The sequence below is a fragment of the Larus michahellis genome, chromosome 1, assembly GCF_964199755.1.
Source record: "Larus michahellis chromosome 1, bLarMic1.1, whole genome shotgun sequence".
NCBI classification, from domain to species: Eukaryota; Metazoa; Chordata; class Aves; order Charadriiformes; family Laridae; genus Larus; species Larus michahellis.
This window is the reverse complement of record NC_133896.1, coordinates 223459435-223482596: the sequence shown is the minus strand read 5'-3', so window position 1 is coordinate 223482596 and position 23162 is coordinate 223459435. Positions and strand designations below refer to the sequence as shown.

General features: G+C 44.8%; 1 protein-coding gene across 1 annotated transcript; it reads left to right on the top strand.

Moving 5' to 3' along the window:
* Nucleotides 1–1082: 1082 nt before the first annotated feature.
* Nucleotides 1083–22560, top strand: CTSC (cathepsin C). Its single transcript, XM_074572506.1, has 7 exons — nucleotides 1083–1329; nucleotides 2879–3024; nucleotides 14702–14868; nucleotides 15294–15449; nucleotides 17031–17146; nucleotides 20564–20695; nucleotides 21433–22560. The coding sequence occupies exons 1-7, from the start codon at nucleotides 1164–1166 to the stop codon at nucleotides 21933–21935; spliced, it is 1386 nt and encodes a 461-aa protein (XP_074428607.1). The 5' UTR covers nucleotides 1083–1163; the 3' UTR covers nucleotides 21936–22560.
* The last annotated feature ends 602 nt before the right edge of the window (nucleotides 22561–23162 follow it).

The window sequence follows — 23162 nt, the reverse complement described above, 5'->3', positions numbered from 1 at the left end:
ATGGCATCCAGGTGGGTTTTGCATATCTCCAGAGAAGGAGACTCCACAAAGAGTCTGGGCAGCCTGTTCCAGTGCTCTGGCACACTCAAAGTAAAGAAGTTTTTCCTCATGTTGAGGTGGGACTTCCTGTGCTCCAGCTTGTGCCTGTTGCCCCTTGTCCTGTCACCAGGCACCACTGAAGTGTCTGGTCCCAAGAGTCTGGTCCAACCCCGCTGGCCTGCCCCTCTCTGCGGGGGACTTCTCCAAGTGCGGAGAACTAGGGCTGGGTAGCGGGGGCAGGGACTCTGGGCAGGAGGCTACCCTTTTTTGGGGAAAGGTGGGCTTTGGGGACGAGGATGTTCTTTGGGGAGGACTCCCTCTGGAGTGAAGGATATTTGTTGGGGTGGGGGATGCCTTTCAGTGAGGAGGATGAGGGAGGACGCCTTTTGGGGACGTGGGTGCCCTTTGCAGGAGAGGACACCCTCTGGGCAGGAGGGCACCCTTTGGGGAAGAGGCACTTTGGGGAAGAGGACTCCTTTTGTAGAGAAGGAGATCTTTTGGGATGGGCAATGCCTACTGTTACGGGAGGACACCCCTTGCAGGAGAGGACAACCTTTGGGAAGGATACCCTTTGGGGAGGAGGCCACCCTTTGGGGCAGAAGACACCCTTTGGGGAGGAGGCACTTTGGCGAAGAGGATGCCCTTTGGGGAAGAGGGCTCCTTTTGTAAAGAAGGACATCTTTTGGGGTGGGCAATGCCTTTCTGTAAGGGAGGGTGCCCTCTGAGGATGTGGGTGCCCTTTGCAGGACAGGACGACCTTTGGGAAGGACACCCTCTGGGGACCAGGACACCCTCTGGGGACCAGGACACCCTTGCGAGCTGTGCGAGGGCCCATCCCCTCGTCACGGCCCTGAGGGGGACACACCGCCTTCCCCAGCGGGGAGCCCGCCCCACCTCTGCGGGAGCCGGGACCCACCGACGCACGGACACCCCCCGCCCTCCACCCCACGCCCCGCAGGCCGTCCTGGTCCCCGCAGCAGGGTCAGGCGCGGAGGCTCGGCCCCTCCCGCCGCGGCGCGGCCGTCCCGGGGCGGTCCCGGGGCCGGGGGCGGGGAGGTGACGGGGTGGAGAGACCGCGGCGCCCGGACCCATTTCAGCGGCGGCGGGCGGTGGCAGCCGGCGCCATGGCGGGGCGCGCGCTGTGGGCCGCGGGGCTGGTGCTGCTGGCGGCGCTGCCCGCGGCGGTGCGGGCCGACACGCCGGCCAACTGCTCCTTCGCCGACCTGCTGGGCGCCTGGGAGCTCCGCGTCTGGCGGGGCGGCGGCCGCCACGGAAACTGCTCCCAGGCGGGTGAGACCGCGGCGGCCCGGACCTGTTCCTCTTCGGTCCCGGGGTCGGGGGGTTCCCTCTGTCAGCCTGAGGGGGAAGCGGGCCCGGGGCGGGGGGAGGCGGCTGCTCCGCGCCGTGAGGGCCTAAAACCGAAGCGGACGGCGGGTGCCCGGATCGGTTATAGCGGGTCCGCGCACCCGCTGGCGGCTCTGCTGCGGGGATCCCTGCCGGCCTTAAGGCAGAAAAAGGTTAATTTGAATTAAGCAGCGTGGAACGCTGGCCTTCACTTGGCTCTGGGTGACCACTGTGGGCAGCGCTGTTATTCTTCCACGTGAGCTTTCTGTTTTATTTGTTTCAATTTGAACGCAACTAGGCCTCTTCAGGAGCACCACCGGCTCACGCCGGTTCGCTTCTTCCTCCCTCACAGCCCACAGGTCCCTTCCCTCTCAGCTCAGCCTGCCCTGAAAGTGGCTGTTCCCAGCAGCGAAGTGGCTACTGCTTCTGGTGTCCCCACGCCACCTCCTGGGAGGCCACCGGCTGCTGGCGCTTGCTGCCTGGGGAGCCTGAGAGCATCAGAAGTAGAAATATCACTTCCCTTGCAGGGATAATAGTAGTGGGGAGTTACTATTTGATTACTGTATGTCAGTGTTATTTGAAAAAATAGGTATTTTATGTTTTAGTAAATCACCTCCTTTTTGGTCAGGTGAGGCAGGTGGCTGTAGGAGCAGTGGAGGTGAGGCGCGTGGTGGAGTCGGAGCGCTGGTGTGAAGGGACGTGGGGTGGCTGATACCTCATCCCAGGTGGTTTAAGGGAAGATTTGTCGCTGCAGACACAGTGCCCGAGTGACACAGCATCCTCTGAGTGATTATGGAGTCCTCTGTAGCTGTGTAGCAAGTTGCTTTTAAATATGCTGATGTTTCCCGGTGGCAGCTCTTTCGTGCTGCTGCTAATTAAATGTGCAAATACTGTTTAGGAGCACGTAGACCCACTGACAGGTAATTCAGGCTGAGAGAGTTGGGGTTGCTCGGCCTGGAGAGGAGAAGACTATGGTAAGACTTCATTGCGGCCTTTCAGAACTTGAAGGGGGCCTATAAGAGAGATGGGGACAAAGTTTTTAGTAGGGCCTGTTGCGATAGGACAAGAGATAATGGCTTTAAACTAAAGGAAGGTAGGTTTAGACTAGGTATAAGGAAGAAATTCTTTACTCTGAGGGTGGTGAAACACTGGTTACAGGTTGCCCAGAGAGGTGATAGATGGCCCATCGCTGCAAACATTCAAGGTCAGGTTGGATGGAGCTCTGAGCAACCCGATCTAGTGGATGTCCCTGTTCATTGCAGGGGAGGTTGGACTAAATAATCTTTAAAGGTTCCTTCCAACCCAAACTATTCAGTGATTCTATAAGCAAAGTCCCTGAAGTGTGTTTGCTTGATGCCTTTTTGCAGAAGCCTGTATTCAACAAATGTATTATAGCACCTGTTGGAATAAAATAAATGTTGGAACGTTCTCTGTACTAATTTTTATTTTCCTCTTCCACACAGTAATCATGCAATGATGTTTGTGTTTCTTGCAGGGCCTGTGGAAAGAAAGGTGCTTGTGAATCTTCAGAAGTTAGATGTGGCTCAGGATAGTCTGGGCAACTATGGGTTCTTCACTTTGATTTACAATCAAGGCTTTGAAATTGTGATAAATGACTACAAATGGTTTGCATTTTTTAAGGTGAGTTAACTTGGTGTGTTTTGCACCACTGACTTGCTAAAATTGCCTGTAGCTACTCTTGTCTTTAGTCCGTGAGTGCTACAGTGGGGCAGTTGGGGCACTTCGTTATCTTTTCTCTGAGGTTCGCCTGGATTACTAGATACAGGAGTTTTGTTTTTTTTTTTAATGTAAGGAAACAGATATCAGTGGCTGGTTAGGGAGCAGAGGGAAGGAAGGAGTATATATTCCACATTGGGCATTATCTGAAAAATCTGTTACAGATGCTGCTGCTTTCCCTTCTGGGCATGCTTAAAGCAGTTGAAGGCCTTCATGAATCTAACTTTCCTGGTAGCCTGGAAATTCTTTTTTTTTTTTTTTTTTTTTTTTTTTTTTTTCAGTTTTCTTCCTGACACTATGGACCCAAGTGAAATAGCAAACATCATTGCTTTAATCTTTCCTTAAAGATGTTTTGAAATGCATGAAAACTTTAGAAAGGCCATCTGTTCTGCTTGCTGGAGGTTTTCTAGAATCTTTAAATTTTATTTCAGAATACTACTTTAATATCTAAGGAACCTTTCTGCTGCCTGTAATTGTTCTTTTGGAGTAATACTGTTATCTCCAGTCCCTGTTACTGACTTCAGATTGAGCTGAAAACAGTGCGGGTAGGCAGGGGGTAGACAGGAGAAGACCCACTTGCTGAGGAGCACTCTGCTGCTGTCCTGATGAGTGGCATTATGATTCTGGAGGGTGGCTTGAAGCAATCGCTGCAGGATGACTTTATTACCTGGGAGACAGATATCTTGTGCAGCAAGACTGCTCAGTTGGTGAGTGCAGCCCTAGGCAGGAGCAGTGAACACGTTTCTTGTTTCTTTCAAGAAACTTGATCTTGTATCTGGCCTCACATGAACCAATAGTAAACACCCAGGCCTTGTCCAAGCATAAAATCTCTAAACCTTGGCTAGTAGTAAGGAGGGTGAAGAAATTACTTTTGCTTTAAATTATCTTTCTGGGAGCCATTGTAGATGGTTTATTTCACAGCAGGTATTTTAAAGTCTATTTTCAGATGTTACCAAAAGTGAATGATCCACTCTTCCAGGAGAACTGTAATCCTTACTGAATAGAAATGATGTACGAAGCTCTGGTGTAACTGTGGCTTCTTCCATGATGATTGGAGTTGACTTAAGTTAAGGGAAAGGGTCATGTAAGTTGATTTACAAAACTAATGTTGAAGTTCTTTACATGCTCTTTGTTGTGGGTTAGCCCCAGTAGTCAGCTAAGCACCATACAGCCATTTGATCGTTCTTCCCCCAGTGGGATGGGGGAGAGAATTGGAAGGGTAAAAGTGAAAACTCGAGGGTTGAGATAAAGGTACTTAATTAGGTGAAGCGAAAGCTGCGGATGCAAGCGAAGCACAGTAAGGAATTCATTCACTACTTGCCATCAGCAGGCAGGTGTTTAGCAATTTCCAGGAAAGCAGGGCTTCATCATGCATAACTGTTAGGAATGCAGTTGCCATAATTCTGAATGTCCTCCTTTTCTCCTTCTTTCCCCATCTTTTGTTGTTGGGCGTGATTTTGTATGGTATGGAATATCCCTTTGGTCAGGTGGGGGCAGCTGTCCCAGCTATATCCCTTCCCAATTTCTTGTGCACCCCCAGCCTACTTGTTGGCAGGGCTGTCTGAGGAGCAGATGCTGTGGAAGCACTGCTCGGCAATAATGAAAACATCCCTGTGTTATTAACGCTGTTATCACAAATCCAAAATGTGGCACTATATGAGCTACTGTCAATAAAATTAACAATCTGCCAAAACTAGTGCACTCATAACTGTAAATGTTTAAAATAAGAATACTTCTGCACAGGACTGCTTCTTACACTTAAGCAAAAGCAAAGTATGAGAGAGAAATACCTGACAGACATTCTCACATCTTTGTAAGGTAGCGACACTAAATTGCCATGATGTTCACTCCTTACCGGTTTGGCAAGTAATAAAGCAAAAACTACAGACCCTGAAAGGTACTCTAGCTGGGCAGAATTACTCTGAAACTTCTCTGGCAAGGACATCTCTGTGAGCTTCCCTGCAGTGGGAGGGCCTGCCTCAAAAATGGCAGGAATTGCTGCCTCCCAGAGGACAGTGGAGCACTAAATGTTGTAGTATTGTCCGGGAACTCAGGCTTCAGGTGTCATCTGTGGCAGGTGGAATTCAGCAGCCATTGCTGGCCTTGGTGGTCTTGTCTGAGGAGAAATTTAATCAAACTAGCGGACTGGGAATCCTTAGCCTGATATTTTACACTGAGAGGTAGAGTTGCTTTACAAGCCAGTATGGTGAACAGTTGAAACAAGTGTTGATTATCAAACTAATTCTTGAATGTGAAGAATTTAATCATAGTAACAGTGAGTGGCGTGCTCTGGAATGTAAATGGAGCACCAGCTTGAAGGCAGTTGAGAGTCAGTGAAGGCTTTGTTGCTGCTATCTGTACCTTGTGAAATACATTACTGGAGGATGAGAGCTAAGTCAGGTGACTGATAAACGCCGATCTCCTGTATTCCTCTGTGTTTATGAAAACGTAAATGCATTGATTTGCAAGGGTGCTCTTAATTGACCAAAATTGCGTTACAGAATAATTCAGGTGGGAGGGAACTTCTGGAGGTCATCTGATCCAACTTACTGCTCAAAACAAAGTAATTCGAACGCACACCTGAGCAGTAGCAATGCACAATAGCTTGCATTTCATGGTCAGGAATGTGTCTTAGCCCTTTGTAGGCAAATAGATTAATTGTTAGTTTTGCAGTTGTGTTTGGTATTGTGAAATAGCAAGCTTGTTTGGCTCATTGTTCAGTAGTAGGGAATCCATCAGCAAGACGTGCTTAAATTAAAGGCTTTCTTTAAATATTATTGAGAGGATTAAAGCCCAGTTTGGTTACCCTCTCTATAATTTTGCTGCTGTAAAGGAAACAACAGATTATCAAGATGCAAGTATAATGTCAGAGAAGCACAAGGAAATACCACAGCACTTAGTAAATGCATTTATTTTTTTTTTTCTGGAAACAGCTAGTAGACTTCATTAGGCAACAACTTGCAATACTGTCTATCTGCAAAACTGTTATTTCACAATTGTCAGTGGGGACTTGGTGGGAAGAGGTGTTTCCTTATGAGCTGCTTGACCTTGTGACATATACAGGTATGTGTAACTGTTTATTTTTAATTCAGTAAATACTGCGTTACATATGAAATAGAAAATATCTAGTCCTGGTATAAACTGAAAATGTGGCTTCTGTCAAGTGTGGCTAATGCTCTTTTAGGACCTATTCCATCATCTTCTACTGTAAAGCTTCTAGGGGACACGTAATAATATATTCTGCTCAATGCATGCTTCAGAGGTTTTTGAAGAATGATTGCCTGTTGTTTACTTTCAGGTGCAAGTGGTAGGAGGACTGTAAACATAGCAGACTTCATTTGCTTAGTGTTGCTCCTAACGTAGAAGCCCTTGGAGTAAAATAGGTTAAATGAGAATGCTAAGTGGCAAGGGCCTTCTTCCCTGGAAATGCAGCAAGAAGAAAGCAGGAGTGTTATGAATGCTTTGAACTTAATGATGGTGATAATGGGGTTGAGTGTTTATGGGTAAGAATCAGGGGCAGGGCTAACAAGGCGGATATCGTAGTAGGAGTCTGTTATAGACCGCCCAATCAGGATGAGGAGGCAGATGAAATATTCTATAAACGGTTGGGAGAAGTCTCAAGATCGCGAGCTCTTGTCCTCGTGGGGGACTTCAATTTGCCGGACATCTGCTGGGAATACAATACAGCAGGGAGGGAACAGTCTAGAAGGTTCCTGGAATGTGCTGGGGATAACTTCCTGACACAGCTAGTGAGAGAGCCAACTAGGGAAGGTGCCCTGCTGGATCTGTTGTTTGTAAACAGGGAAGGTCTTGTGGGGGATGTGAAGGTTGGAGGCTGTCTTGGCAACAGTGACCATGAAGTGATAGAGTTTTCAATTCTGCGAGAAGCAAGGAGAGGGGTCAGCAGAACTGCTACCTTGGACTTCCGGAGGGCGGACTTTGGGCTTTTCAGGAGCCTGGTTGACAAAGTCCCCTGGGAGGCAGTCCTCCAGGGCAAAGGAGCCCAGGAAGCCTGGATGATTTTCAAGAAGGAAGTCTTAAAGGCGCAGGAGCAGGCTGTCCCCATGTGCCAGAAGACAAGCCGTCGGGGAAAAAGGCCGGCCTGGCTAAACAGGGAGCTAGTGTTGCAACTTAGGGGAAAAAAAGAGGATCTATGGCCTCTGGAAGGAAGGGCAGGCCACTCAAGACGACTACAAAGAGGTAGTTAAGCTATGTAGGGAAAAAATCAGGAGGGCCAAAGCCCAGCTGGAGCTAAACCTGGCTTCTGTTGTCAAGGACAACAAAAAAAGCTTCTATAAATATATTAGCAATAGGAAGAGGGCTAAGGATTATCTCTGTCCTCTAGTAGATGGGGCCGGCAACATAGTGACCAAGGATGAGGAAAAGGCTGAGGTACTTAATGAAGTCTTTGCCTCAGTCTTCAGCAGTAGGACCAGTTGTTCCCTGAGCACCCAGACCCCTGAACTAGAAGACAGGGATGGGGAGCAGAATGAAGCCCCTCTAATCCAAAGGGAAACGGTGAGGGACCTGCTTCAGCACCTGGAGGTGCACAAATCTATGGGGCCGGATGGGATCCACCCAAGGGTATTGAAAGAGCTGGCGGAGGTGCTCGCCAGGCCACTTTGCATCATTTATGAGCAGTCCTGGACAACCGGGGAGGTCCCAGCTGACTGGAGGTTAGCAAATGTGACACCCATCCACAAGAAGGGCCGGAAGGAGGATCCGGGGAACTACAGGCCAGTCAGTCTGACCTCGGTGCCTGGGAAGGTCATGGAACAGATCCTCCTCAGTGCCATTACACGGCACATGCAGGAGAACAGGGTGATCAGGCCCAGTCAGCATGGGTTTGTGAAGGGCAGGTCATGCCTATCAAACCTAATATCCTTCTATGATAAGGTGACCCACTTAGTGGATGAGGGAAAAGCTGTGGATGTTATCTACTTGGATTTTTGCAAAGCTTTTGACACTGTTTCCCACAGCATTCTCCTGGAGAAACTGGCTGTGCATGGCCTGGACAGGTGTACTCTTTGCTGGGTAAAAAACTGGCTGGATGGCCGTGCCCAGAGAGTGGTGGTAAATGGAGTTAAATCCAGTTGGTGTCCAGTCACAAGTGGTGTCCCCCAGGGCTCGGTGCTGGGGCCGGTTCTCTTTAATATCTTTATCAATGATCTGGATGAGGGGATCGAATGCACCCTCAGTAAGTTCGCAGATGACACTAAGCTGGGCGGGCGTGTTGATCTGCTTGAGGGTAGGTTGGCTCTGCAGAGGGATGTGGACAGGCTGGACCGATGGGCTCAGCCCAATGGTATGAGGTTCAACAAGGCCAAGTGCCGGGTCTTGCACTTGGGTCACAACAACCCCATGCAGCGCTACAGGCTTGGGGCAGAGTGGCTTGAAAGCAGCTCGACAGAAAAGGACTTGGGAGTGTTGGTGGACAGCCGGCTGAATATGAGCCAGCAGTGTGCCCAGGTGGCCAAGAAGGCCAACAGCATCCTGGCCTGTATCAGGAATAGTGTGGTGAGCCGGACTAGGGAAGTGATCATCCCCCTGTACTCGGCACTGGTGAGGCCCCACCTCGAGTACTGCGTTCAGTTTTGGGCCCCTCGCTACAAGAGGGACATTGAGGTGTTGGAGCGTGTCCAGAGAAGGGCTACAAAGCTGGTGAGGGGTCTGGAGGACAAACCTTATGAAGAACGACTGAGGGAGCTGGGGTTGTTTAGCCTGGAAAAGAGGAAGCTGAGGGGAGACCTTATCACCCTCTACAACTACCTGAAAGGAGGTTGTAGAGAGATGGGGGCTGACCTCCTCTCCCTGGTGACAAGTGATAGGACGAGGGGAAACGGGTTCAAGTTACGTCAGGGGAGGTTTAGATTAGATATTAGGAGACATCTTTTCACTGAAAGGGTTATTAAACATTGGAATAGGCTGCCCAGGGAGGTGGTGGATTCACCATCTCTGGAGGTGTTTAAAAAAAGGGTAGATGGGGCACTGAGGGACACGGTTTAGAAGTGGCTCTTGTCAGGGTGGGCTAAAGGTTGGACTCGATGATCTTAAAGGTCCCTTCCAACCTCAACAATTCTATGATTCTATAAAAGCAATCTCTTAGAATATTGCTTAGCCTTGATCGCTGTTGGGAATGTGGAAAGTCATTAAACAAAGTCCCTTTGGAATTCTTGGAAAGGAAGAACTGTCTTCGCTGGCATTCTCTTGCTTTACAGCAAGAAGGTGCACAACTAGTATGTTTAATATGCCGTAATTTGCTATTGTTTTTACTGTTTGGTAAAATTGCTTAGTTTTGCTCTGAAATAACCTTCCAGTGTGTATGCTGTTCTGGAGTAACTGCTTGATTGTGGAGTAACTTTTTGGTTCATGGAGCAGTTTGTGGTGGTGGAGCAGCCATAGCACAAGAAAGCCTTGCACATCTCTTCCCATGGCTGTGGGTTTGGGCTTGTCGGGAAAGTATTCATTGCTTAAAGGCCACTCATAAATTTCAAGTTCTGTTTATATTGCACTAAAGTTAAATTATGTGACTAAAACCCCATCATGGTGACAGGACAGATAAAGCATCCTGATTTACCTGCTATGATGCTTTAACACTTTCCTCATATTCTGCCATTGAACAGAGAGGATGGAGTTGCAAAGCAAAATGAACAGCGGTATTTATGCTAATACTGTACTTCATGTGTTTCAAGCATAGAAGTGCAACTGGTGCTAATTGAACTTGCTGTGTGTTTTTGCTTAATGTTAAGGAATGACGCTATTAATTACTAACAAGAATGCTCTGGGCTTGTCTAAATGGTGGCTTTATCAGAGCTCTGGTTCGGTGTGGGTATAGACGCAGCCTGTTTGATGGTGCATGTTTCAGTGAGTTTTTAATAGCCTTACTACACAGACAGCTACTAAAATTTTCGTAGGCCCTCACTGCCTTTGCAAGTTATTTGTTCTTTCACCTGGAGACTGTGGGGAAATGACTTTCCACACCAAAGGAGTGGATTGGGTGAGCTTGCCAATGTATTTTTTTTCCCTCAGTTTTCTTCAGTAGCTTAAGTAAAGAAGCTCTAGCAGTGTTTTATTTCTAACTATTGTTGTACATAGACTTGTCCCTCAAGGCTTGCCAAGTTAAATGCAGCATCCTACTGTATTCCGCCTCTCACAAGTCGCGGTTACTCTGCCTGGTGTTTGTTTGCAGCACAAATTAACTTGTTTGGTTTATGGGAATGCTCTTTTTTCTTATTTAGTGTGTGCTGCTGAAATGTCTGTATACTGAGCTTGGATGTGAAGTTAGTGTACAGACTCTTGGCAGAAGTTTGAACATGTGCTTCTGCTGGATGGTGTAAGGATTCTGTAGGGCTATGCAAGATGTAAGGCTTTAAAGATATTTTTTTTTTATGGTTTTACCACCCCAAGGGATGGTAAAAGAAATAGGAACAACATAACATAAAAAGCTAGAGTGAGGCTGAAATGAAAGTTGAGGCTAACTTGTTTCAGTTATTTGATATCTTTGTGATAATTATTTAATGTTAAGATTACAACTTGGAAGGGAGACAGTCTCATGAGATCCTTACTGTTTTTTCCTTAAGCTAAGGGGTATTACTTCTGACTTCTGAGATGTCCTCTAGCAAAAAACAGAAGTCTGACATTTTTTCATATTAAAACATTAGCACTACTTCAGCAAAAGAAAGATTATAGAATATTCCACTACTCGAGTTACTAATCTTTTCCAGACTGACTTGGTGACATCTTTGTCACATCTTTTCCTCTCTTCCCCAAGGCCCCCAAATTTGGTTAAAACCAAGGACTTCCGTTCTGAAATAACCAGCCTAGACAAGTGACAGTAGTTAATGTTTAAGTTTCAGAATATTAAAAAAAGAAATCTGAATGCATTTCATTCCATGTTGCTAAAATACGAGTGTTAAGATTTGCTAATGCTGTTTAATCATCCTGCAAATCAACTGAAAGTTAATTTTTAACCTTTCTTAGTTGGGATTATTTAACTGTCAGTGTGCAGCCGCTGCCTCCCTACAGTGCATAAATCTCTGAACTGCAGAATGTTCCCTAGAGGAAAGAAGATGCATCTGTAGCTGATCCTTGCTTGCATTTTCTATCAGGTAGCAAGATGCAATTGTTTATTCTGATAATAATGATCTTCTGTATTTTTGTACAGTAAGGCGTCTGCAGTCCTGTTGTAATTAAGTATGCGCTTCCCATATTAAAACGCATAGGCACACTTTTAAACTTGATGTCAAATGAGTGGTAAGTCTTTCCACCAGGCTTAATGCATTGGGTAGTCCTGCCTCTGGGAACTGGAGTTGTCTTATTGCTTGAACATTGCTTAAATTGAGAACAATAGATGTAAAAGAATGGGATGGCAGCCCGTGTATGTAGCACTGCTGAATCTCTGTTAAAATGCTGTGCCCAATAAGGTCTCCATCCTTGCTTGCTTTCCTCTTAGGGAGACAACAAATTTAAAGAAAGATTTAAAGAATTGCATTTTTTTGTTACCGGGACTAGAATTGAGTGTGCAATTAGATTATGTCATGATGACCAACGCAGGAAAGACTTTACTAGAAGTATACTGTACCAAAAAGGTTATCTGAGTTCAGGTATCTAATAGCAAGCCTTGAAATGTAGGTACATGAAGCCTTTTAAGGTTAATGTTGCTTGGCTAAATTCTGGCATTTGGCAAAGTCCTATGGGTTGTCAGACTTGAGAAAAATATGCATTTGAAGTAGAATTAAAGCTTAAATGTTTTCAAACCTCAGAAGTTGAACTGTGACTATAGTTTGGGTGCCTTTCTTGGCACTTGAGTTGTTCTAGATTGGTCAGGTCACCGGATGACGTTCACTTAATGCTGCAGATGTGAGCATTGGCTGACAAAATTATCACATGTGGCATGGCTACAGTGGTCTTCAGCTTAAAAATGAAAACCATCTTCTTAAGCCTGCAGAGGAAACGCATGCAGCAGTTGTCCGGCAGTAGCTGGTGGTCACAGCTGTGTGGCTGTTGTCCCACGTGAAGGATGCGATTCTGTGATGGGTTCCACAGATGTGCTGGGTACTGTGCTGGCAGCTTCCATTGAGTCTGGCATTGTGATTGGCATCCACCTGGGCCAGTGGTGGCTGTTCGTACAGTGGTGCCATGATGAACTGGTGCAGCTGAAGTTACTCACACTCCTGTATGACTGTTGTTTGGGTAGACATACTCATAGTAGGTCCTCTAAAACTGGTACAGTCATATTTTCTAGATCTACTCCGTCAGAGCTTTCTCTGGTTGCAGTAAGAAGAAATGCTGCATGTGGTTTTAGCAATGAAATATTGATTTGATGGTGTACCTTCTGGTAGTAAGCAGTGGGTGTCATTGTCATGGCACTGATGAGTTTGCTGTCCCATTTTAGTTCTAACGTGTGGCCCATTAGGGACTTAACTAGCTTGTAGAAATTAAGCATAAGCATTGGGGTTTTTTTAAAGGTTTCTCTGCCACTTCTCTACATAAGTGGCTCTTAATTAAAAATCAGAGCAGGGAAAAAATAAATTGGGACCTTAGGGTTATATTTTAATTTCCTAGATGAAAATGGCTTCTGGAGTTCCAGTTCCCTTTATGCACTTTCCTGAAAGATGAATTGCATAAATGGTGTGAATACTATTCTGTTTATCTGTCAATATCTTAAAAAAAGAATAAATTCAATCTCCAGAAAATTGAGAGGGATTTTTTTTTGGGGGGGGAGGGGGAAAAGCAGGTTGTGGTTTTAATTTGCTATTTAACAGATAACTGCTTGCCTTTTTTTCTGTGAAGCTAAGTCCCAAATCTGTTCCACTTGTTTTGATTCATAACTCCATGCTGGGCAGGATCTGCATCTGCTTGTTGCAGGAAGTGGGCCTGTTTCTTGAGTATTCAGACTTGACGTTCCTCAAGTATTCAGATTGAAGGTCTATACTTATCACGAATGGTTGTGCTTGGTCTTGTTTTAATCTGTGGCAGCTTTTAGATAGAAAAGACAGATAGGTATTAATTTACACTGTCATGTAGAGCCAAATAAAGTGCTCTCACAGTAACTTACTAGTGTAAAGTCAGTAACGTGTTGCTTTTGGTAGTGTGTGGATTTCTAGCAATGCTGTTGTGAAGAGGGTATTGCTCCAAAGTCATCTCTGGACCTTGCCCTTGGTATTTGGCCAGGTATAGTTATTTCCCATATTGCACAATCTTGTACAGTAAGACAGGATGAATAGAACAAGGTAACAGCTCACCCCCGTCCTGCCCCGGTCAGCAAACACGCTTGCCTTGCTAGACAAGCAGGGGTCTGCAACCTCTGACGTGGGGGCAAAGCAAATTCCTATTGTTCTAAAGCAGTCAGAGGATTAACCTTTAATTTTATGCCTCTGATTGATAGGCTTAATTATTTCACTATGCATTCTCCTTCAGATTCCCTACAGAGCCTGGACGTAGTCGCAAACCTCCCAGTCTCTTTATTTACTTTATTTTCCATGTTGTAGCATTTCCATCACTGTAAGCCACCGCCTTCAGTGAAGAGGCTGAGCAAGCACTTTGTTGAAATATAGGTACAAAATCTTTGAACAGTTGTAGATATACGACTCAAAGGGAATGGGATTTAATAAAGTATTTTTGGACTAGAAAATTTGGATTCTGCGTAAGTGATTTCTGTGATTAGAAAAGTCAACTTAAAGCGTTTGTTGCATGGGGTGTTTAGGCTCCTGGGTAGCTTCAATACAAAACAGACTTAACCTTAAGAGATGAGTAAAGATTTTTTTTTTTTTTTTTTCTTCCCTGGGTCATTCTGCTGTCAAAGAATTTCTAATCCAGGAAATTTAAGCTGCTGGGCAAAGTGTTAGTGCGAACTTCTTATTACTCCTCTTGTGTGGCTGAATAAGGAAGTGTTAGGGCTTGGGACTTGAGGTTTTGGTAACACTCCCCTCACCGCCAGCTTTAAATGAGTTGCTCTCAATGGATCATCATTTCCTACTGTCTCGGTTTGATAGTTCAGGTGAAATTGTTTCATGGTGTTCTTCCACCACAACTCAAATTTAAAGTAGTTGCAGGAAGTCTCATCTTGGGTTCTGACTTCTAAAACAGAAATGCTATAGTGCAGTTCTTCCTGGGAGGTTACTCGGTGAGAGACTTGCTGTGAGCCTTTAGTATCTCAAACTTTTGCAGCGCGCCAGGGTTAGTTTGACTAGTCACATATTTGGTGCAAGAAACCACAGGGCCTTGAAGAGAAGGATAAGTACTAAGAGGTCTTCTACATTTTGCCCCAAAAGTGACTGTTGAACCCAAACAATTAGCACCTGTTAGATGATGCTGATACTAATGCATGCTTTGTTGCTAAAAGTGCAAGTCAGAACCTGTTTGTCTTCCTCTAGCAGCTCGATAAAGACCAGTTTCTTTCTTCTGCTGAACCTTTTTTTGATGCTGCTTTGTTTTGAAACCAAACGTGATGCTGGTCCTTCTGGAATATACGTTTGGCTGCTTCCTCTGAAATACGGGCAAGCAGCAGCTGGGTGGGGAGGGACTACTGCTGTGCTAACAAATGCATATACCCGACACAAGCATCCTCTTCACGTTACAGTACAAAAAGGAAGGCCAGAATGTAACCAGCTACTGTAATGAGACTCTACCAGGATGGGTCCATGATGTACTTGGCCACAATTGGGCTTGTTTCAGCGGACAGAAGATTTCTTCATCTGCCTCAGATGTTCACGTAAACGAGGTACCTCTCCAGAAGCCCAGAGGAAGGTAAGCAACAGATAAGTGACCTTTTACTGGAAGAAAACATTTGCTACCTGTGCTTCAGGTTTCAGCTGAAACCATATGGACCAATTCTGTTACTGAGGGCAAAGTTAATGCCAGTGATAATGTTGGGAATAAACCTGAATGCACAAGACCAGAGGAGGGTGTGCCTTTTGCATCATATTTTCACCTTCAGTCTGTGGTGAAGTCCTGTTAGAAAAGCGGCATGTCTAAAGATGATGATTATATACTTCTAGTTTGTCTCAAATTTCGGAAACCTTGCCTTGATCCAATAATTGCATGTTTCTTTATCAGTACCTACCAGAAGATGTTTCCAGAGTTAGTCTTTTTCATACTCAGTTTAGAGAACACCTTTACTTTTCAATCCTAGTCCTTTACTTACTGTTTTCTTTGGTCACTTTTGTTTGCAGACTTTCAAGCAGACGTTACGTGCACAACTTTGACTTTGTAAATGCTATCAATGCTCGCCAGAAGTCCTGGAGAGCAACAAGATACAAGGAGTATGAGAACTTTGCCCTGGAAGAACTAACTAGAAGAGCTGGGGGTATCTATTCCAGAACTCCAAGGTACTAAAGCCTTTTTGGTTTTGCCATAAACCCCCTCCTGCCAAGAATCTGCTTCTGTTTGTCCTGGCTCTTCCTAGCTGTGTTTTGGCTTGTAGTTCAGATGTTTAATCAAGTTACAAGGCCTTCCAGCTCATTTTCATGGAGTGCCAACATATTTCTTCATTTGAATGATTATTCTGAGCATCTGTTGTCTCAAGCAGTTCAGACAAGTAGGGTCATCTACCCTGTAATCTTGCCCAGTTACTTGCTGCTGAATTTGTATGTGCAGGGAAGAAGTGGGGACAGTCTCAGTTGCGATCTCACTCTCCTGTCTACCCATCAGCTACTTGCCATAGTTAGGAGTTTCTGCTTGACCACCTTCCTGGTTCTGCTAGTTCATAATAGCAGTTAAAAAGCGGTGAACAGCGCTTCATTAAACATGAATAATAAAGATTTTCTGATGGAATTCCCTGGTCACTTTGATAATTTGCCATGCCTCCAGTCAGGGTCCTCTGACAGGAGGGTGTCAGTGAAGAATCATGAAGTAGCCCTGAGAGTGCCTTCGGGGTCTTGCAGATCACATGGCAGAGAGTGGTAATGGGGATGGACAGATGGTCCTCAGAGTTCTTTGCTCTGCAGATTCCCTTTACAGTTGTTTTACCTACTTTTTATTTTTGCTTTTTTCACTCTGATACTGCTGTGGGTAGGAATGCTACTTACTTTTCCAAATTTTTATGTTCGTAGAAGAAGGTCCTACTATACAATAAAAATTCTGATTTGCATGAGAGTATCATGGCAGATTTTGTGCTTTCATCCTATAGGCTTGTCAACTTGTACATGGTCTTAAATACAGTAACCTATTTGGAAGCTCTCTTGCACCACGCGGTGCTGTGGCAGTATTTTGTTGGCCCTCTCATGTTTCAGAACAGACTCCAGTGCCTGGTGTTTATGAACGGCACTTGATGGCATGGCTTGCGGGACAAGCATCAGGTTATGTGAGAGCTGAATGCAGGAAGCTCTTGGCTTGCTGATATATGAGCATCACTTGGCTGCAAGCGGTGGATGAGGACAAGTAACATTCAATGCTTCTTCAATAGTCACAGCAAAACCTTGCTCCAAGGAAGTTTCCAGGGCCAGTGGGACTGCAGTTATTGAAGTGTCGACATACGCCATCTCTGTGCCTGCAATTAAACAGTCTTTGCATGTCTAAACTGTCAGTGCATGCTGGCAAAGTGAGGTGCCTTCTGCAGTCAGATATTCCACATACCTCGTGATGGCAGAGGTGTAAAGTAGCTGTTGCAGAGCTGCATTGCTACAGTCACTGAGAGTTACCTCAGCAGTTCAGATTGGTTCAAAATATTTGACCTCACCAGCTTGTTCGTAATACAGTTCCCTCAGGGAGGGATTTGAGTAGGTCTTGCATCCTTCTGAAACTAATCTCCTGAGACTGACACCCACTCAGCTTAGAAGGAGACTATTTCAAATTGCTTAGCGTGAAGTAAGTACAACTAGTAAGAGCCAGAAGATGACAACTGAGCGTTGCGTGATTGCTTCCTTGCCGAGGGTGTGATATGTTACTCAGAAGCATTTTCTTCTCTTTAGACCAAAGCCTGCACCTCTAACACCTGAGTTACTCAAAAAAGTTTCAGGCTTGCCAGAATCCTGGGACTGGAGAAATGTGAATGGTGTCAATTATGTCAGCCCAGTTCGGAATCAAGGTAAAAAAAAAACCCCACAAAACTCAAAGAAATGCTGTAGAACTCCTTTGACGTAATTTGCTATTAACGAGAAGGTTTGTCTAGTGTCTTGCAGTTGACAGATTGCACCTTTACTATGAATAACCTGTGGAAACTGGGTGGAGTCCTGGCTGACAACACTGAGCCAAAATAGAAGGTGGCAGTGGCTTATCCAAACAGCAGTGTCTCTTGCTGTTCGGAGTGAAAGCCAATTACCACAGTGCCCTGCATAAAGACAGCTGTCAAGTTTTGTCCAAACAGTCTCAGTCATGGCTTTCTGCATGCTGACAGAACTGATGTACATTTGATTCTTTCCCTCATTCCCACTGATGGCAAATTATCATGCAGCTTTAATGAATAAACCCATGAAAACTGTTTATCCTATATCCAAATCTTATCATCCTGATAACTGTGGGAGTTACTTAAAGGGCTGGTTGCAAGAAGAGGTGTCAGTCACTATGAAAAATGCGGACACTGATAGATACAGTATACTTGTGAAAACTATTTTTTTCTGCCCCTTTGAATAGGAAGTATTTATCTCAAAGTAGAGTTAAAAGAATACCATTCTGGTATATGTTTTATTTTATAGGGAGTGCTTTTATAGCACTGTGGTGTGAGATATCTCAATTAGATAGTTACATACTGGAGGCCAAGAGTGGACTGCTCCGCTTCCCTGATCCACCACTTCCAAATAAATTTGTGTCCTGCCAGTAGCTATCTGGTTGCAACTTTGAGGGGAAGGGAGCATAACGTGGTGGGGAGGGGATCACATAAATCACTGGTCCCTCATTTATGGCTTAGTTCTTATGCCAGATTCAGCCAACTGGACTCCTGGTAGCAGAAGAGGTTTGTGGGATTTCTAGCTCACGAACTGACACAGGGCATCACTGAAAGTTGGCAACAGGAAATGTACAGTCCTGTGTAGGTGTGAGTCCTGTACTCTCTCCCCGTGTGAGCTGTGAATATCCCAAGGGCTCATTTACCTTCCAAACAGTTGGACACTCAGTCCCAAACTTACCCTTTCTCTGTTGTGTTGCTTCAGAGTTTCTCTAAATGAGAACTAGTCTGTTGCTTCCAATAATAAAGCTGCCTACACATTTCCTGTAATCTGAGAATCCATGCTGAGTATGTTAAATGCATTAAATGTAAATATGCATTCTGCTCCATTAAATAAGAGTTTTAGCTTTTAGGCTTTCAAAAAACAAACCAAAAAAAAAAAAAACAACCAAAAAAACCCACCACCACCAAAAACCGCACAAACCAAAATCACCAGAAGATGACCTTCTGCAAAACAGTGCCAACATACAAATTAAGTCTTGCTTGTGGTGGCTTGTATGATTTTCTGAGGCATTGGATATTAATGTTTCATTAGAATGATGGTATTAGAAAGTCTTAGTTAGTATGTCATTAAGATTATTGGATGACTGATTAGAAAATGCCCTGGGGGAGAAAGCTGCAAGCACTAAGATGTAAGTTGTCTGGCACGTGCAGAGAGAACTGCATGAATTGCAAGGTCATGGCTTCCCAGATCTCACATGCTTGTGGAGTCACTGCTCTTTACCTAAGGAGGAAAAAAAGTACAGCATCTGAAGTGGACAGAAATTAAAAGGGAAATGCGCGTTCTCTGTAGAATACCTCGAGATGTGGCAGGCTTCATGCAACTGCAGTTGTCTTGGACTGTAATATTTACTGCCAGCGTGTTCAACATCCCTGTAGTCAGGAAAGTAAAGGTGGAGCTCTCGGGTTGTTTATAGAACAGTAACTGCGTCTTTGAGCCAAGAGATGTGTTTTCTTTGAAGATAGCCTTGTCATTACTTGTTACCAACTTTACAGGAGAACCTACAGATTTTGTTAGCCTTCGAGTGTAGTTCCCATTTCTTGCTGACTGCTTCCTGCAAGCTTTTTCTGCAGATCAAAGTAGGTGAAAAGCGTGGTCAGCTGATTCTTCACTAGATGTGCTGTGTCTTCTCCTTTCTGCTCATGATGTAGCAGCCCTTCGCAGTAGACTGAGTGGAATCTGGTGTGGCTGAAGCTTTAATTGACTGGAAGAGAATTTGTGGCAAGTCTCACAAAAGCAGCTACTCCTGCAGCTGTGTTGGCTCTCTGCTGATACAGTGTGGTTGTGCTGTAAGCCTCAGAAATACCACTGTGGTAGCAGGAAAGAAATTTAGCAACCGCCCCAACAGACTTCACACTGAAATGGTTGTGTTAATTGTATTTTTTTAAGTTTTTGCACACAAAATGCAACAAAGCGTTCTGCAGCATGGCCCATCTCGGATGCTGTGACTGTACGATGAGTGGGAGGCACCTTTCACTGCTTCCTTTTGCCCCGCTGGGCAAAGAGCGTTCATGCGCAGCCTGATTTTTGTCCCTTCTCTTCTGAGACACGCCTAACTGAGAGAAGGTGAAATTTCACAAAGTCTTGCTTTTGTAATAGCTCTGCTTTTATACACCTACACAGTTCAGGAGAGAGTATTTTGTTTTGTTCCTCAGGCCTCCCTCCTTTTCATAGCTCTGCAATATTTGCCTTTCCTACTGTCAGGAAACAAAAGGAAATTGGTGACAATCAGTAGATAAAATAGGACCTCATCCAAGTAATTGTCCTTCTCTGTGATGCTTGTCATTCCATTTCCAAAGGCTTTTAATGTGTTCCAGGAAGCTCCTAGGGAGTGAAGAGGCCTAAAACTAGAAGCAATACTAGATTTTGATGCAAAAGTAAGGAGACTCAGTTCTCTGCCAGGAAGCAGAAGGGAAATGAAGGTGCCTCTGAAAAGCCAGTGTAAAAATTACATGCCTTTGGGAAATAAGGGGAGCTGGGATGAATCTACTATGTCAAACCTGGTATTTATACCACTAGACTTTCAAAGGTCACTTATTTTAGGGGTAGCTCTAGAGGTGGAATATTTTTTCCACAGGACATTACAGTGTTAAATCCATTGATAGGCTGAAATTATCTAGAACAACATTGTCAGCATTCACTTAAAATAGTTGATTGCCCCTTAGCATATGTGCTTCATAAAGGGTTATAGTCTGAGGCAGTGGGTTATGAGCCTTCTCAGCCCTGCAAATGTGGTCCCTGTAGGTTTATTCTGAACGAATAGCATAGCTCGTAAATGATCCTGCTGGAAAACACTGAAGAGCAATATATTGTCTCTTGAATAAGCTCAGTGTTCTTTCAAAAGTTGTTAAACTGTTTGTTTGGGTTGTTTTTAATTGCATGCTTAAAAGCTAAATGGATATTTGAAGTTTTTGCTCTGTCAGTATTCAACTGCTAATCACTGCCTGGTAGGTTTTGACTCTTTTCAGTGGACTCCAGCAATAGTTGTACCTGAATGCAGGTGACTTGCCTTGTCTATGTTACTGACTGCTCTTCGTGGTTCCTTTTTCTCCTCTCCACAGGCTCATGTGGCAGCTGTTATGCATTTGCCTCCATGGGCATGTTGGAAGCAAGGATACGTATCCTCACAAACAACACTCAGAAGCCGATCTTTAGTCCCCAGCAGGTTGTGTCTTGTAGCCAATATTCTCAGGGTAAGTACACTGGCGTATACAGAGCTAACTTTCAGTAATGTTAATGCTGCAGAAAGAGGCAGGATATTAAGAAGTTCCATGTCTTCCCCGTCACCCACAATTTAGTTTTTTCATAAAGTCTCTGGCAGTCTGTACTTTTCAGTAGCTCTTTTTTTGAAAGACTGCAGAAAATATTCCAGAGTTGTCAGCTCACCTTACTGTAGGGCCCCATGCTCAGGGTGCTGTTGGATTTTAGGTACATCTACCTGGGAGATGGGGAATATCTAAGGAGCAGGGCTAAAAATATAGCTAAATGGCAATGCACGTGTAGAAAGAGCGGAACCAAATGTCCTCCCAAAAGCATATTCAGAGGGAGGAGGAGCATATGAGGAAGGGGAGATAAGCGAAAGCAATGACTAAAGCCTTCCAAAGGACAGTACCTGTATCAGGACAGGTCTTTTTACGGCGTGTAGCTACCTGCTTTGCTCGATGGGGCAGTGTCAGGAGCAATTGGATGAGAAGATGGTCCATGCATTAGTGTTCCCAGTATAGCTCCCATTGATGTTAACTTTGTCTGGTGTGTTTCAGAAAGCTAGGTAGCTATAGTTAGCTATAGCTAACGGCAATATTAGGAGTATCTGGGGTCCCTGCAGTTTGTGTTCAATACTGTATGTAAAAGTATTCCAAAGGATTGGAGTAGGAGAGTCTCCCACATCAAAAAGTTCTCCAAGGGAATAAGCAGATATTTTTCTGTTTAGGTTGCGACGGTGGCTTCCCATACCTCATTGCTGGAAAGTATGTCCAAGACTTTGGTGTGGTGGAAGAGGACTGCTTCCCGTACACAGCCCAGGATTCTCCATGCACTTTCAAGCGCAGCTGTTACCACTACTACGCTTCTGAGTACCACTATGTCGGTGGTTTCTATGGAGGCTGCAATGAAGCCCTGATGAAACTTGAGCTTGTGCTGCGTGGGCCCATGGCTGTTGCCTTTGAGGTTTATAGTGATTTCATGCTGTATAAAGAGGGGATCTACCATCACACTGGGCTGCAGGATGACTTCAATCCTTTTGAATTGACCAATCATGCTGTCTTGTTGGTGGGCTATGGTACAGACCCCAAAAGTGGTGAGAAGTTCTGGATTGTGAAGAACAGCTGGGGCACCTCGTGGGGAGAGGATGGTTACTTCAGAATCCGCCGTGGCACTGATGAATGTGCAATTGAAAGCATTGCAGTGTCTGCAACTCCTATTCCAAAATTATAAATGCAGAGGTGCCTTGTCCCCAGCCATAAGAACATACTCATTTGTTAGGCTGCTGTTAAAATCAGTCCCCTGGCTCGAACAGGGGAGCTTTAATGAAATTTTCCAGGATAGAGCAAACAGTTTCTCTAGTTGAGAGGGTGAACGCTGTTAGCTCTGCTCTGTGCACTGAAGGCTTCCTCTGGAGTCTGACAGTAGAATGCAACGGCTGTTTTGGTTAACAGTGGTGATAGTTACTCATCGCTAGATAAACATCTTCAGTCCTCAGTTGCATTTTCTTCTGTGGACCATCTTGAACTTCAGATCTCAGAGGGAAGCATCTGCTATGATAATCTGTAACTTCTCTGAAAGGACACTGTAGTGCCTTACTTCTCAGAAAGCAGGAAGCCACTGCAATTTAGAACATAAGTGTCTATTGGGAAGGGAATGGGCAATTACACTGATCAACAGGAAATTTTAAAGCTTTAAGTGTCCTGCAAAAACTGCATGTCAAACCCTCATGACAATAAAAATCAATTCTACATTCCAGGCTGTACTAAATGTTCCAGTTCTGGATTTTATTGCTGTGCTTTGCAATTGATCATCTCAGAGTTCAATAAAAATTACCCCACTCCTGGAGGATTTTGTACTTGTGGAAGTAGTTGGTTCTTTATTTCAGTGAGCTGTCTTAAGTTTTGAACTTTCTGTCAAGATCATCTTACTTTATCAGGATCTAAACTGGTGGGGAAAGAGGAACTAGGAATCATCCAGCTGAGGCCAAGATTCTCACAGCAGCACCAAGTACGGTTGTCCAAGAGTCGGTAGTCCTTGCTGTGGAGATGGGAGAATTCATGGAGTAAATTGGCTAATTCCCCAGTAATCCTGTTTAAATCCTCTCTGTTAATCTGTTGCTATATTCCTTTCAAACATACAAGGTAGAAAAATAGAGTTGGGGGGGGGGGATTGCAACGCTTGGGATTAACCATTCTGTTCTAGATGAAACTCGGCTGCAACACCGTACCTGGTTGATGCAGCACTGGTCTGTGCTGTGCCCCGCGTGAGTAAACGGGAGTGGCTGGGAGGCGAGCCCCAGTTTCATGGGTAAAAGATGACTTTTTTAGTAATATTCTGTTAAAATAATATGTCACCAAACTAGTTAGTATTTTTATATACAGAAAAACAGTCTTGTGGGTTTGGGGTTTTGTTTTTTTTTTTTTTTTTTTTAGGGTGTAGGGACATTTATAAAACACA